Source organism: Eptatretus burgeri, chromosome 9 (assembly GCF_056783735.1).
Source record: "Eptatretus burgeri isolate ZD-2024b chromosome 9, Ebu_testis_v1, whole genome shotgun sequence".
In the NCBI taxonomy this organism is placed as follows: domain Eukaryota; kingdom Metazoa; phylum Chordata; class Myxini; order Myxiniformes; family Myxinidae; genus Eptatretus; species Eptatretus burgeri.
The window spans coordinates 20,975,023-20,991,804 of NC_140969.1; the positions used below are offsets into that span (position 1 = coordinate 20,975,023).

General features: G+C 42.2%; 1 protein-coding gene and 1 long non-coding RNA gene across 8 annotated transcripts in view; both read right to left on the minus strand.

Annotated features, from left to right (window-relative positions):
- The window catches only part of AASS (aminoadipate-semialdehyde synthase), a 162,699-nt gene that overhangs the window by 45,826 nt on the left and 100,091 nt on the right, over positions 1-16,782 (minus strand). For all 7 annotated transcript variants that reach the window (XR_015061478.1, XR_015061477.1, XM_085894301.1 and 4 more), the window contains 3 exons: positions 13,373-13,440; positions 6,096-6,217; positions 791-920 (listed from right to left, as the gene is read on the minus strand). Coding sequence is in view for 5 of the 7 variants with exons in the window: in XM_085894301.1 (XP_085750427.1) it covers positions 791-920; positions 6,096-6,217; positions 13,373-13,440 (320 nt within the window). In the remaining 2 variants the exon portion in view is untranslated. The remainder of the gene's footprint in view (positions 1-790; positions 921-6,095; positions 6,218-13,372; positions 13,441-16,782) is intronic.
- Positions 1,227-6,089, minus strand: LOC147019672 (uncharacterized). The gene is made up of 2 exons (XR_015061479.1): positions 3,268-6,089; positions 1,227-1,591 (listed from the first exon to the last, which is right to left on the minus strand). It is a non-coding gene; the product is annotated as an uncharacterized LOC147019672 (long non-coding RNA).

A 16,782-nucleotide genomic window follows, 5' to 3' on the forward strand; every position in this document is an offset into this window, starting at 1 on the left:
AGCCAACCAAGGTGAGGCACGAGGCTCAGCAAGGCTCCAAGACACGATGAAGAACACGATCGAATCAGCACAACAAGTACGCTTCCCGGCGCAACAGCCTCCACACCAAAAAAAACACGATCTTTTTGTCCCGATCTTCTTCCTCTTCCTTTTCGACCCCAAACAGAACCTTTTTATCCACCTGTCCTCGTCACTTCCAATCGAGCCGTTTTATTGGCCCACCGCCATCGCCTTCCGCCAATCGTGATCACGGGGCAGAGCCATCCGCAGCCCTGTCCTGTGACGTCACGGCCAGCCTCCAGGGACTACGAAAAGGGGTTTACGCAGACACCCTTACCCTATCCCGTGTCCCTATCTAATTACATGACAATTATCATTTCCCCCTTGAAGAAATGAACATTTACTAGACAACTTATCACCACTGAATTGCTACTTATTACATCGAGATCCTGGTAACCTCGAACAGCATGGCATACCTAATTAAACATCCTAATTACCCTTTGAATGCATACCCCCCCTCAAACGTAACAATACATTACATTAAGGGATACCACCCACCGCCCCTCCCTGCTCCAGCATCTCCAAGTCTGTATATATTGTATTAAAATTAGGTATGTTTCATAATTCCCCAATATAGTGAAAACCAATACCATAATCACAATTACTGTCACACATGTTCAATGATCAGACCAAATCAGCTCTTCTCACTGTCCAACATTTGAAGTGTCTTTGCATTCAACCAGACAATACTCATTGTGTAAGTCACATTGAAGACCCTCCCTCATCATACCTGATGACAATATGATATTTCTTGATGAGCTTTTCCAACTTTTCAATTTCATTCTCTGCATCTAAATGGACAACCGTAGTGTTGGGGAAGTCTTTAGTTAACCTTGCAAGTTCTTCTGGTACTTGAGAAGCTGCCGAACAACAACAGACGTCTCCATATTATTCTACCAACAACACTAAGTTCAACAATTTTGGTTGACTGAGGACACAATTCTACATTCACTCTGGCATGCCGATGACCTTTTGCGAATAAGTGTCCATCTAATTATAGGTATAGGGCAAGACTGATGATAAATCCATGTCGATTGGTTGAAAGATCGGACCTGAGCCTTGCTTGGGCAGTTCAACTAGTTGGTGGTGGCAATATTTTTGAATATCGCTCTTCCCAACTGCAACTAATTTTTGAGAAAGAGAAAAGAGAGAAAAAGAGAAAGAAACTGATTGCTTCCTCTATTTATTAACAAGTTCGGCTGACAGGACGGCATAGAGGTATGCACACTTGCCTCTAATCTGTCTAGTCTGGGTTTGCATCCCGACCCAGCTATAAACTGTCATCCCGGTGTTTCACAGGCAGGGTGATTCATAAACGTGTGTGCCGTCTCTCAGATGGACGTTACATGGGAATCCCATCTGCCGGCATTAGCTGGTGGATGTTAAAGATCCCACAGTGTCTTTCACGAAGAGTAGGTGAACAATTGCTGGCACCATGAACAAATTACAAGTTACTGCCTCGGCCAGCAGAGGCACTGTATCAGCGGCACACCCGCACCCTCAGCCGATGATGCAACCGAGCGGCCTTCTGCTGCAAACAAACGAAGAAGAATTAACAAGTTACGTCCAATAAAATTTCTACAAGAACAAGGCAATAAACGATGAAAGGAAAGGGTAAAGAAGGCTTTTAAAATCACAGGAAGTCATTAATCAATCAGCACTAAAGCACCACCTGTAATAGTACATGATGCATTTTTGACTGCTCACATGCTCGCAAAACAATTCTAAAAACAAAATTCCATTTTGATACGACCAAATACCAATTGGTTAAACATGGCGCAGACGTTGTCTCTACTCACCAAAGGATTTCCAAGTTATATTTTCCTAGTTCAATACTGTGTACACATTTCTTCGCTAATGCAATAAAATCAAAACCAAAAACAAACACTTTTAGAGTAAACCTTTGGGAAAGCTCAACACACCATTGCCAAAGTACTCAAAATAAAGGAATCAAGCGTACATGTACATTAAACAAAAGCGCGTGACAAGGTCTCGAGGGCTTCACAGAAAGCAAACTGGTTGGAAATTGAGGAGGACAATATACGATGCAAATCCGATTGGTGGGTAGCACCCAGTGTCCCAATCTCCAAGACAAATCAGCATTTTTCTTAGGAATTAGCTTATGATGAAAAGTATTCCAGTTGGGTTCGAGGGGGGATTCTGAAGGCAAGCAAGCGTGCCACTTACTAGCTCACCACATTTCAAAAGGGTATGAAATAATTTCAATGCACGTTTGAAAAACTTGCATTGGTCTTTCCAAATCAACTGATGAAGAAGCTCCAAATTTGATCTTGGGAAATATTTAAAAACCAAACCAGAAACCATCACCAATGCAGTTAATATCCAATTCCGAAAAGACATGCTGGGTTCATGGGCAATTGGACCAAAGATCACGCAACAAATTTGCTCCCAATGTAAGTTAACTCTGTGACATACAGTGAGTACACCACGTAATAATTTCAATACTAAACGGCTGGATCACATCCTGACTTTGGCTGTCAGTGCTGAAGAACTCAACCATTCCATTGGGACCATACTCTGTACAGAGCATCAGTGCTGCCAAAGCAATTTCCTGCGCTATTGGCACAATCCTGGACAGGTCACCACTCCAGCACAGGATACTCGAATGGCTCAATCATTCCAGCAAGCTGGTACTCATTTTGCCAACCACAGAAGGATGACAGGCTGCGTCAACCCCACCTGGTATTAATTCAACACCCAAGCAGGATTTGAACTCAGGACCCTAGGATCGCAAGCCTGCCACCATAACCATCAAGCCAACACCAGACATAAAACAATATATAGGACAATGTCTCAAAAGGTTAGACACGGGTTACGACAAAACTTGGTGGACGAGTTTGGAAGGTGACAAGAACAAGCCAATTCAATTTTGGTTTTGGTCCGGATGCAGATCTGACCAATCAATGGGGGGGGGGACGTAAACTATTCTGCCTGGTGGAAGTAAGCGCTCTCTACCAAGTGCTGTTCTAGTTTCCTTAAATAATGCATTACAAGAAAGAAGTTCATTTGAAAATGTTCTTTATTATCAGAAGAATAATCTCCATCAACCATGAAAACACGTCAAGCATTTAAAACACCATCGTGGAAAGGCAGACGCAGCAACAATTATTCCATGATGCATTGGAGATCCATTAAAACCAAACCATATGAATAGATAATCTTCCAGCTTGACAAAAAAAGAATTACCGTCGATTTCCAGACAAAGGTGGATGCACCATAGAGGAGCCACCAAACTGAACCATCACCGAAGGCCATTGTTCTGCATCGGCCATCCACCAGGACTTGACCACCCTCCTTCAAGGAAAAAATTCAAAAATCTCTGGACACAGCCAATGCTTCCCATTCCAGAAAAAAAGTTAACCATAGTCTTCTGTATTTTCAGCAAGAAGGATATATTAGGCTCATTAGGGGAAAACTGTCAAAAAGGAAAGGACTGTTGAGGAGGCACATCCTTTATTTTATGCCACAGCAGAGATGCTGCTACATTCTTATGTCTCTAACATGAAAGTAACCACACCCTTTGCATCACAATGCCTCCACACTTCAGCCATCTTTGGAGCTTTACTCTGGCAGAATCGAGAAACGGACATCCCAAATCAGCTGATGGGGTCAAGACTGGTTCCGTCACAATAGTGGTCGAGTACGATGAGTCAGTGTTGTTGTGGTTAGTGGGGAGGAAGGGGGATAATGGAAGATGATTGAAGATGAGCTGAGGTGGTAGTGTACTGCCAACTTGAAGTATTGAAAGGAATAGTAGTATTGAGCATGTCAAAGGTCATGCGTCCTTTGAACATTCAATTTTAGATTGAAAAGTCAAAAGGTCAATGGTCATGTGGCCTTTAAAAATCATTTTGCAGATCATAATTCAAGTTAGAAGCATCTGATGTTTCCTCTTTCTCCTCTCTCTCCACTTTCTCCTCTCTCCTGACCTTTAATTGAGATCAAACGTAACAGTGGGTTGACATCTAATGTGGGTGGAGGCGTGTCCATTGATGCATTCACATCAGATTCTACTTTCCAGTTTTATACAAAAATTGAGGCTCATGGAAGAGTGAGGTCACATGACAGAGAGAAAAAAGGTATTGCACTGACATTGGTCAGTAGGGCCACAGTTTGACATGACATTCAAGGGAATAAACGACCAGGAAAATAATAAAAAGAGGAAGAAAGAGTAGCTTGCCAGTAATAAATATTACATCAAGTAGATTGCTTCGGGCAGAAAATATTGCGCTTAGGAATGGACAGGAGATGGTTGTGTACCGCTTGCTTGAATTCCTGTTGGGAACAGAGCAATTCCACAGTCTCTGGAAAGCCATTCCATAAGCAGGAGAACAGAGAACAAAGGAGTGGAGGTCGGTAGTAAGCCTGGATTTTGAGAATTTAACCAGATGGGGGTTATTGGAAGAATGCATGCATCCTGCAGGAGCTATGGAGGGCCAGTGGGCTGAGGGAGTAAAAGAAGCCAGACCAGAGGAGAAGCTGCAAGAAAAACACCAGTGACTTGTCCATGATGTGAGCAACAGGCTTTGTGCATTGGCCTCATCACATCAGATGGCAAAGATTCCACAGAATCCCGAAAGATGCGATTCTGGGGCACCATCCCAGAAGTGTATTCAATTGAGCTCGGGTCAAAGGTCTTGTTGGCTGTGTGACGTTCATATTTTTCAAGGAATTACTTGGAACATTGAAGGATGCCTTCACTATGACTGACATTGCAGACCACCTTTGCTATATGGTCAGCTCAGGACAGGTGGAACTGATGGTGAAACTGATGTTCAAGAGAATGAACCTCTTCAAATGGCTGACCATGGAAACAGATTGGTGAGATTTTCAAGGATTGAAAGACTTCAATGTTTTAGACTAACTTCTAATTGATCCAGATTGACAGAGTGATAGAGCAGCTATCTGGCTGTCAGTGTCATGTAGTATGGTAAACACACTGTGAAGGAAAGAAGATGAAGAGCATTGTTCAAAACATCAGTGAGGTCATGTATGTAAACTACGAAGAAGACTGTTGCCAAGACATTGCTTTGAGGGATTCCAACCTCCATTGGGGGAGGAGATGAGAGAGGTCCCCTGATACCAACTCGTTGACTCTGCACGAATGGAGGAAGTCAGAAAATCAGGTACGAAGACAGCCTGTATACCACAGGCAGGAAGCTTGGCAAGCTTAGCATGGTGCCAGACTGTCAAATGCCTGAGAAATGTGTGACCAGGGAGATGGTCCTGAGCTCTCACTTGAGATTCAGGGCCCCATACATTGTTGAGAAAGAGTGGTAGCATATCCAGAGATGAGTGTTTAGGAGGGAATCCAAAGCAATGCTCAGAGGTCAGGCTGTTTGAAGAGGAAATACTTGACATCAGCGGCATTATTGTATTCCAGGATGTTGCTGATGATCGAAAACCAGCAAATGTCAGTTAAATGACAAGATCTGTTTTTGTACTCTTTTTGTGCATTGGAGTCCTAATGGCAGTCTTCCAAGCTGATGCGAGGTTGTGTCTAAGATGATGTGAAGAGGTTTTAAAAAGCAAGCCAGAGGACAGACAAGAGCCACAGAGAAGGCTGTGATAACATGGGCACCGATGCCATTTGGGCCAGTCACCATGGCAGAGAAGAACTTTTATCTTCTTGGATAAAAAAGTCACAGTGTAGATGAGGCAGTTTGTAAAAGGGGGTAAGGTGGAGACAGCGAAGGATGGGTTGGGTAGACATAAGCTTTGGAGGCAAACACTGAGACCAACTCATTTAATGGATCATTGTAAAAGTTTCTTTCAATAAATATCCATTCCTAAATGAGCGATAATAAGAAGAATTGTATCCAAGGTCATGCAAGTAGCCTTTTGCTCTTGCTTTCCTCAGCTGGATTTGTACCCCCAACATACATGTCATCAATCAAGTGTCCTTACCACGAGGACACTGCACCCACTCCAATGTGAGAAAGTTTATCTGAATGCAAATCAGCAAGAAAGGTGGGAAAATGGGATGTGTGAGGCATTTATTCTAATGTTCATACCAACTGTGATGCTTGTATCCAGTTGTTGACTAAGAAAGTCGACAACAGGTGTGGATACATAACCAGAGCCAAGTATCAAAACACGCCGCCCACTTGTCATTTCGGTCACTTTCCTCCACTCCCTGCACATTGACATCAGAAACATACCGAAAGAACACTCTTAAAGCGAATACTCATTTGAAAAGCTTCGATCATAACAGCACGTAAAGAGGATACAGAAGAGTGCAATTTTTATAACCGAGCACGTTGCCAACTGCTGTATCAAGTTATGCCAAGAGACAAAGTACACTTCAAATCACGTGACACATCACTGTACAATTACACCGGTCTGAAGCATAATATAGTTCTTCTTGAGAAAAATGCCAGGGGCATAGAAAATGCCCCTTCATATGGTATGCATCATGTGGCAAACATTAGAAAAAAGGGACATTCCATGGCTTGTGGGAAATGCCAGGAGCATAGAAAATGCCCCTTTATATGGTATGTGTCATGTGGCAAACATTAGAAAAAAAGGGACATTCCATGGCTTGTGGAAAATGCCAGGGGCATAGACAATGCCCCTTTATATGGTATGTGTCATGTGGAAAACATTAGAAAAAGAGGGACATTCCATGGCTTGTGGAAAATGCCAGACGATAAAAAATAAGGCAAGTTAAAAAAAAATGTCATGTGCGTGCTGTGCTACCCTTGTGGTCTCAGGAGAAACCACGTAATGTTCGAGAAAAGTTCATGCAAAGGGGTGCCAGTTTTTTAATCAAATTAATCACACACATGCACATTATCTTATGTGTTTTCGTTTTCAAGGTACACAAAAAAACTCCGCACTGACGTATTTTAACCGATGTATGTGGGGTGTCCCTTTATATATGAACTTTTCTATGCAATGTCCCTTTTTTTGGCACATACCATATAAAGATGCCTTTTCTATACCCCTGGCATTTTCCCCAATAATATCATGGGTGATGAAGGTTGTGGTTAAGTTTCATCAAAATTGGGTGTGTGGTTTTGGAGAAGAAAGTAAAGTAAATACCGATTTTGGGGGGGGGGTGACCCCCCCCACCCCCATCAGAATTTTCAGTCCCTGTGTTAAAGTTGCATTCAGAGAAACAGTTCCAGATAAAGGGAGGGGTGGTTCGTGCTTCCCTCGATTGCTGTAGGAGTCTCTGCTTCTAACAACACCGACATTGCATACTTGTACCGCACAAGAACAGAACTCAAGCGAATAGCTAATGAGCAAAATCTATCAAAAAAGCAAAAAAAACTATGGCACTTAGGTGGAATGCGTTTTGAAAGCCATTGATCAAATGTATTGTCCGATGTATATTCCAAATTTCAGCAAGTTTCAATGAATAGCCTTTGAGATACGAGCACCAACACATTTCGGGAGGACAGACGGACGGACAGACTGACAGACACCGATGTGAATTTGAGGTTTTTCTTTAAAAACTCAAGAATGAAGAAATGGACGATGCTGAAATTTGGAACATATTACCTCAACTTACAAAGGATTCACTTCTGAAATTTGCAGCCAATTTCGTCCAGTAGAAGCCAAGAAACAAATTTTCAGTCCCTGTGTTAAAGTTGGATACAGAGAAACCGTCCCATATAAAGGGAGGGGGCGCCTTGTACCTCCCTTGATAGCACCAGAAAAAAAGCATGCCTAACTGACACAGGCAGGTGTCTGTGAGCAGTACATTATGCAGAGGATTACTTAACAGCAGACTTTTAGACTCCCCACCTCCCCCTCCCATGTCACTGCACTTGGCTTCATATTTGTATACAGAATCTCAGACCATGGAAGAGCGAGATGAAGAGAGTAAAAAGGCAACTTAACGAGAGTGCAGCAACAGTTGGACATGGGAATGGACAAACAGGAAAAGAGGAGAGACAGAAGAGGCAGAAACACAACCACCTGCAAGTCGGAGGGTTGAGCTAGGAAGGATCAATGGGAGATAAAATGGATTGTGGGTAGGATGGGGGATGACATGAGATGTCGGTGCATTGCCTGCTTGAAGCCCTGGATGGAAAGAGTGCAAGAGAACAACCACGGGATGGTAATTCCACAGAAGGGAGAAGGGAAATTACAGATGGGATCTCTTCATAAAACAAAGGAAATCAGTATTAATGAAAACAAAGAGAGAGGTTGTCCGCCCAGGTTGTCTCCAAAGACCAGTTTGCAGAGGTTGTCTGTGCACAACAATCAAATCTCCTTCATGTTATTTTACAGTGTCAAACCCCTCTGTGTCAGTTCCCTCCCCCACATCTCCTACAACCTTCCAACCCTTCCCCTGCTATGTGTCCCCCTCTTCAGTCAGCATCCTTCCACTTCCTGTCCCCTCTCCAGATACAGTATATAGCACGATATTTCAAAAACCCTTGTGGATGGATTAAATGACATGACAATCATGGTGGACGAGTTGGGTAGGTGACAGGAATAAGTTGATTAGATTTTGGTTCAGGTCCAGATGTAGATCTGGCCTATCAGTGGAGATACAAAATATAAATTGTTCAGCCTGGTGGAGGTATGCATTCTACCAAGTGCTGTTCTAGTTTTTCCATGTTTTTCTTGAGTTTAATGGCCAGAGACATTGATCAATGATAGTTACAAAACTATGGTGATGGATATGTATTTTTCAATCGTTCCTGGGCTCTATGATATTGTTACGTTTGGTGGTGGAAGGGACAACAGCTAGATTAAGGCCTGAGATGCCGTGCACCTTTGCGTTTAGTTTCAAACTTCATATTGTGTTTGTTTTCAGGTAAGGAGTCAAGGTAAAATGTTGCACACAACATAAACAAGAGATTGTGCTTTTTAAAATAGCTTGGTAAAGTATCTCGTCTCTTGTTCTGATCTGTACACCTGGGCAGTTCCCAGGCAGTGTGGTGGAGGTAAGCTATGTTTTCCTCTAGCCACCAGAAAGAGGGAGAGAATTAACTCTTCTCAGCAGCTGTATGGCAGTGCAGAAAGCAGAGATTGGTGGAAGGCCTCAGGGTGGAGATTGGTGGAAGGCCTCAAGGTGGAGATTGGTGGAAGGCCTCAATGTGGAGATTGGTGGAAGACCTCAAGGTGGAGATTGGTGGAAGGCCTCGACATGGAGATTGGTGGAAGGCCTCAATGTGGAGATTGGTGGAAGGCCTCAATGTGGAGATTGGTGGAAGGCCTCAATGTGGAGATTGGTGGAAGGCCTCAATGTGGAGATTGGTGGAAGGCCTCAAGGTGGAGATTGGTGGAAGGCCTCGATGTGGAGATTGGTGGAAGGCCTCGATGTGGAGATTGGTGGAAGGCCTCGATGTGGAGATTGGTGGAAGGCCTCGATGTGGAGATTGGTGGAAGGCCTTGATGTGGAGATTGGTGGAAGGCCTTGATGTGGAGATTGGTGGAAGGCCTTGATGTGGAGATTGGTGGAAGGCATTGAGATGGAGATTGGGGGAAGGCCTTGATGTGGAGATTGGTGGAAGGCATTGAGGTGGAGATTGGTGGAAGGCCTTGATGTGGAGATTGGTGGAAGGCCTTGAGGTGGAGTGGTTTATGAAGTGGGAATTTCATCTTTTATGTTCTTCTTTAATAAGTTAATTATTTATTTCTTAAGGAACAGCGTGCGTCTCATGACTGCCACGACTTTGTCAAAATAAAGAATCAGGTTCAAGTTGCAACTTTCTTTTATAAACAGTGTATGATTAGCCCCACAGCTTCATGGGACTGCATCGACCCCCTCAAAGTAGGCCTGTGAAGAAAATCTTTCATTGACCATCTTTGGGCTTAAACACAGCATGAGGTGATAGCTGTTGGAGTGATTTCCCTCCGTTTGGACGGCTGCGATTTACACAATGATATTTGCAAAGATGCTGCATTTGGAACAAAGGCAAATATATACAGGCAAAGGAATACAAAGTGCTGTGTTTATTTTTTATCTATAAGGGTCAAGGCTCAAACAACAAAAGATAACAGTTTTATCTGCTATCTACCAAAAAAAACACAAAAAACCGACCAAAGTGTATTGCGGGTGTGGGTGGAGGGATGTACATTGCGGATGTTGGATGAATGTGTTTGAAACAAAGCCAAATTGATACAGTTTAAGAATACACTTTGTCTGGGTGGGGAGTCCGAATTCAATATTTTGGATATGAAAAAATCTCCATTTTGCCTTTCAAAAATAAAAATGGAGAAAATAACATTTGTCATTAAAAATTTCAACTTCAGTGAAGTCAAGAGTGCACCATCACAAATCTCCATGATTCCCACCTAAACCAAAGTTGAAAGATGCTAAAAAAAAGTTCCACCAGGAAAGACCCAATATCAAATTTTGAGTTAATATTTTAAGTGGTGTGGCTGCTTCCATATTTGGTATATCTGTCTGTCCATCCATCCCTCCGTCTGTCAATTTTTATTTAAAAGTGGTGCAGACGCTGAATTGACACAAGGGGGAGCTCTAGCTGCCGAGCATCACGAGAATGAAATGCCAAAAGGCATCGCTCACTTCCTTCGGACACAGGTGTGATTTCTTTCCCATTTTTACCCCTGTGACCCTAAGTCCCCATCCTCTGGGGCATGAACCTGGGATCAAATCCAAAAAATCGTTACATATTTCATGCGTCTCCCAAAGTTGATTGCATAGACAAAGTTTTATTTTAAATTGTTGCATTTTTCAGTCTTTGACCTTTTGACCCCACCCTCATGGGCATGACCCAAAATGACACCACTCTTGTACCTTCGTGCCACATGATGATAACTTCCAAGTTTGGTGAATTTCTGCCCAATCGTTTAGGAGGAGACAGCGTGACAGACGAACAGACGGACAGACGAAGCTGTTTTTTTTTTCAAAAAGTGTGGAGGTAATAAAAGAGTGGCATACAAGTGTCATTCATCTTATCAAAATTTACTTCCCAGAGTATTCATCTTTTTAAGAGTTTGCTTTCCTCCTGTTGATTAGTGTGTAGGTTATTTTTCACTTTGACACGTGCAAGGGAGAGAAGGATGAGGCCAACATTGTAAGAATAAAGGACACAATGATGAGGCTTATCTGGCAGTTTGTTTGGTTATCTTTTTTTAAGCAAGCAGCACATAAGTGACCTCAATTTGAGTGCTGTGAATAAGCAGTGAACATTCTTTGCTGAGTACTGTACTCATGTTGAGGTAAAGGTCTGTAAAAAAAAAAAAAAGAACAAAAGCATGCCGTCGTAGTTGGATAATTGCAAAAGTAAAGCTATAAACTCTCTATGGATATCTCCAGGTACCACTCAAAATTGTAAAACAAGTGAAGAGTGACTTCAAAGAACCATTACCCTACATGTGTCTGCTTGGTAATTCTACATGGCATATAGTTCAAAAAGACCATCGGTAACTTTTATTAAGGTCTGTACGGATCTTCAACCAACATCCTGCAGAGATGACTATTTGAGTAATATATGCATGATGATATTGTCGAGAACATCAAACAACTTACAAGGCCTTCATCAGCAGTTATATGGAGAATTGCTCTCTGAAGAACCTCAAAATCTTTGGAATCTCATAATGAAGCTGACTCAGTGCCTGCTACCGTTTCACAGACAAGTTAGTGGCCTCTCCATCTTCTGCCGCCGCCTTTCTGGTCTTATACCGTCTGCCCTTTCTGCAATCTGCTCCCCTCCTGTCCTATCTGTCCCTTCCCTGCTCCCTCCCAGGTTTCTCCAGGGTACACCACGTGGTCTGCCAGTATTAATCCACTTGTGAAATTTTCAAAATCCTAACTTACTACGAACCGACACTCATTTGTTCCTTTTTCTCTCTCACCTGTGAAACCAACTTCCTCAATCAGTTCAATCTCATTCTTCCCTCCAGGGCTTCAAGATGGTTGTTCACCTCCAAGATATCCCCCATCCAAAATCTTCATTCATCCTCCCCAAGCCCAAGCCTTCCTTTCTAGATTGTTTTCTACCCTCTCCACCAAATTTTCGGGTTTTGTTCCATTGCTGTTTCAGCCCTTTTTTTGCCGTATTTAAGCAAGTTCAAACTTTGTGTCCTCCTCCCCTCCTCTTGCACTCATTCTTCCTCCTCGCTCATTCTTCCAAAAAGTGTCGCTCTGTTGTGTACCGCTACCCTGCTATTGTTGAGTTTCCTCACTTTCCACAATGTTCTTTCTGCTTTGCTCTGTGTTCTAGTTCTTTAACGAGCCTCGCGTTTGTGTACGAAATCACATTAAAAGGACAGATGACTTTTAACTTTAATCACAATGACAATAATAATAATAACTAGAAGGACACTTGGTGGAGTGCATACCTCAGCCACCTAATGCCCGATCCACGAGAACATATCGGGCCAAATACATTTTTTTGGAATATCATGCTACACAGTACTATATCGTTTTTGGCCCAATCTCTCAATGGTGAAGAATCATTTTAAAAATTAAATAATTCTCGTATCCAGATCCAGATTTGGATCTTCACCAAAATCTAATCAGTTTGTCCATGTGACACACCCAACTTGTCCACCAAGTTTCGTTCGAATCCGTCCACAACTTTTTGAGATATCCTGTACACAGACAAACAGACGGAGTATGTGTCTGAAGTTTCCCCTTGATCTGACCAGCCGTTCTGGAGAAGAAGATTTATGAAGGTTTTAGGGTAAATTCAATATAGCCGCCAAACCATGCGACCTATTAATTAGTAATTAACAAACTTGAACAACCTTGTCTTGGAAAACATGTGTGTGAAGTTTCCCCTCAATCTGTCCAGACATTCTGGAGAAGACGATTTAAAACAAAAAAAAAATTCTAAACAATATGGCTGCCGAATCACTTGACCTATGATGTCATAATATTTTTTTCTCTGGTAAGTTGTTGCGTAGATGATGCTCAAAAAAAATTCAAATTTTTCCGAAACAGCGTTGTACTCGTCAAATTATGACGTCATAATGAAGACAACGATGATGGCGTGGTAAACAAAATTTATATCCCACACGGCGATCTTGACAATGAGCCATGTTTCAATTTTTTCCAGCAAACGGTTCCACAGAAAAAGACGTCCAAAGTTTGGCGGTTTTTCCAAGGATGGTGCCCATACCACGTGACCTATGACGTCATAATTATCACTTTAAAATTATATTAAAAAGACCCATACTACGGTGAAAATTTCTTGTCAATCGGACTAACGGTTGCCGAGAAAATGAATTTTAAATTGAAAAAAAAACCCCGAAAATTGCCGGCGGAATAAAAAGAAAAATAATAAACAGAAGAAAAACAATAGGTTACCCAGCCTTGTAGGCTTGGAACCCGAATGATGGAAAAGGAGGAAATACTTACCTCTGATCACGAAGTTTCTTTATGTACTCAAACCGAGACGTCAGCACACCATTTGAAGCAACGATGGCCTGCAGAAAAGATACCATTGTCATAATTAAATTTGAAAGTGGGAGGATTTGGTGGGGGAGGGGAAGGAAAATGATAGTAAGGGACTGTAGGTGAAGTGGAGAGAAAAGGTAAACATGATTGGCTAGAGCAAAGAGGTAAGATTGGCAAACAAGGTTGGTATTTTCAACCCCAGTTCCCATCATGTGCAGCCTTTTTTGCTGCTGGTTGCATCATTGGTTAGGAGCATGGCTATGCCGCTGATGCAGTGCCCCTATTACCAGTATCATGGTGTTTATTTCACCAACCTTGGAAGGATGACAGGCTGAGTCAACCCCCTGGTGTTAACTCAGTGGCCAACGGGGCTCGAACTCAGGACCCTAGGATCCCAAGCCACCACCCTAACTGCTAAGCCAACACCAGGCTCTCAACCCCAGTAACTCACAGCTTGAGTTGCCGCCGTGCTACCAGTGTGCAGGACCACAGACTGAGTTTGTGTTCATTTTTACTCACCTCATCTAATTAAGATTAATCTGTCACAGCTGCAAGAGATTTATTTTCATTTCCATCATATTTGTATCAATAAAAAACATGTAAAATAGTCGCATTTTTGGCGCCAAAGAGTATTAAAAACAGCGCAGCGAAGTCGAAACACCGAGGCCTTAAGGTCTCGTGAATACCTAAAGCGCTTCATTTACAGTAATCACAAAGACATACCCGAAAGGAAGATTGGTCCTGTCCTTCAGGAGAAATCTTAATCACTCCCCCTAATCAAGGTATTAATTATAACAATTTACTCTCTCTCCAGTCCAAAATAACAAATGGATCAAGCATTGTGAGATGACAAAACAGAGTATGGAAAGGTCTGTTCTTTTTTGGGGGGAGGGGCAGTGACAAATCAACCATGCACCTGAAACACAGGTGTGTTTTATACATGGGAATTTATGGTGTTCTGCTGTCCAAATTTTTTTTTCGCAAAGTAAAAAAAACTGACCCAAATGCAATACCCTCGCCTCGCACATACCTCCACGAGGCAATGCCTCATCCACAAGAACATAACTGGTGTGGAAGACATAAAATTAATTATATTCATGTATTCACAATTTTGCTACTATAGTGGGGCAACTTAGCATAACAATTGTGCATTTTGTGAGGAAAGCACCAAATTTGGCACACTCGTAGCCTATCATATTATGAACAGCTTTGGATATTGGGCCATCTCAAATTCACCCGCTGATGGCTGTGGCAGCCATTTTCCACTGCCATATGAAAAATTTTGAGATGGCCCAACATCAAATTCTGTTCATAATATGATAGGCTACTCGTGTGCACCAAATTTGGTGCTTTCCTCACAAAATGCACAATTGTTATGCTATATTTAGCTCAGTTGCCCCACTACTACTGCTTTTAACAGTGTAGAATAAGGTGTTATTTTTGTACTGGAATCAAAATGACGATGAGTAATATCTCTTTTTACAATATTTTGATCTCCATAGTAATGTGGATGACATAAAAGCAAGATAAAATGGTATCTTACTAAATCTTATGTGGTTCATCTCAGTGAAAATATATATATATATATATATATATATATATATATATATATATATATATATATATATATATATATATATATATATATATATATATATATATATATATATAGTTTCTTTATGTACTCAAACCGAGACGACAGCACACCATTTGAAGCAACGATGGCCTGCAGAAAAGATACCATTGTCAGATATCAATGTCAGATGTCATTGTCATACCAAGATACCATTGTCAAGCAATGATTTGGTGGACAGGTGGAACAATGGATGAAATGAACAAAATGTTGATCGAGGTGTGCTAACTACCATGGAAGCAATGATAAGCTGACATTTCATACATTAACGCTTCCTCAGAGCGAAGAGAGAGATGTGATAGGGGCAAGGGTTGATATTATTACGAATCTGGAACCCATGAGCACTCAACATTCAGGTCCCCATAGCTCAGTTATTTCAATAAGTAAATGTGGATAGATAGCCCCTTTCCCAAGCAGCAGCAGCAGCTCCCCCTCGCGATTCTCCTCAGCACGAGCAGCAGCAACAAAAACAGCAACTCCAGAGAGAGTTCTTTCCAACCAGTAAAAGCAGCAGCAGCAGCTCCCCCTCGCAATTCTCCTCAGCACGAGCAGCAGCAACAAAAACAGCAACTCCAGAGAGAGTTCTTTCCAACCAGCAAAAGCAGCAGCATCAGCTCCCCCTCGCAATTCTCCTCAGCACGAGCAGCGGCAACAACAACAGCAACTCCAGAGAGAGAGAGAGAGAGAGAGAGAGAGAGAGAGAGAGAGAGAGAGAGAGAGAGAGAGAGAGAGAGAGAGAGAGAGAGAGAGAGAGAGAGAGAGAGAGAGAGAGAGAGAGAGAGAGAGAGAGAGAGAGAGAGAGAGAGAGAGAGAGAGAGAGAGAGAGAGAGAGAGAGAGAGAGAGAGAGAGAGAGAGAGAGAGAGAGAGAGAGAGAGAGAGAGAGAGAGAACGCTCCGTGTGCCCTTTTTATTACCCACGCTCCGCCCCTCTGCTCTCGCCCCACCCTCCTTCCAGAACATGCAGGAAACCTCCAGAACATGCGGGAAACTTCTTGAAGGAAGCGTTTTTCAGCCAAATTAGGGCCGTGTGCCGCCGCAGTAGTTCTCTTTGTCCCTTGCAGGGTGGTTGTGTCAAACAGTTGGTCCAAAATAACGATAGCAAAGAATAATGGCTAACTCAAAGATCACAGCCCTATCCACACGGATAAGTCCCATTAAACACCGGGGGGGGGGGGGGGAATCTAACTGAACACGGACTTATCAGCAAAACTAACTAAGGACCTATATGGTGTTCTGCGAATTTCCACAGCCATAACTATATATATATATATATATATATATATATATATATATATATATATATATATATATATATATATATATATATATATATATATATATATATATATATATATATATATATATATATACACACACACACACACACACATACAAATTTTTATTTCCAATGTTTAAATGAAACTGCTCCGCTGCTCAAGAGAAGGACGCTCTCATCCAATGCCCTTAATCTTGCTGAACCGGGGACAGAACAGTCTGCCGGGTCGTACAGGAATGCCTTGTCATCAGCAGTTGATGGTAACTTATTACCAGTCTCTTTGAGTAATAAGTACTCAGGTTGATGATCAGTCGACGAGATCTAATCTGTTTTTTGGCCTCAGTCCACATCCAGTGCCTCGACATAAATGGGAGTTTAGGAGCATTTAGAAAATACACACATCAAGGCCTGGCAGATAGAAAATATTGTAAAGACTGTTTTGTGGTGAACCTGAGCCAGAGG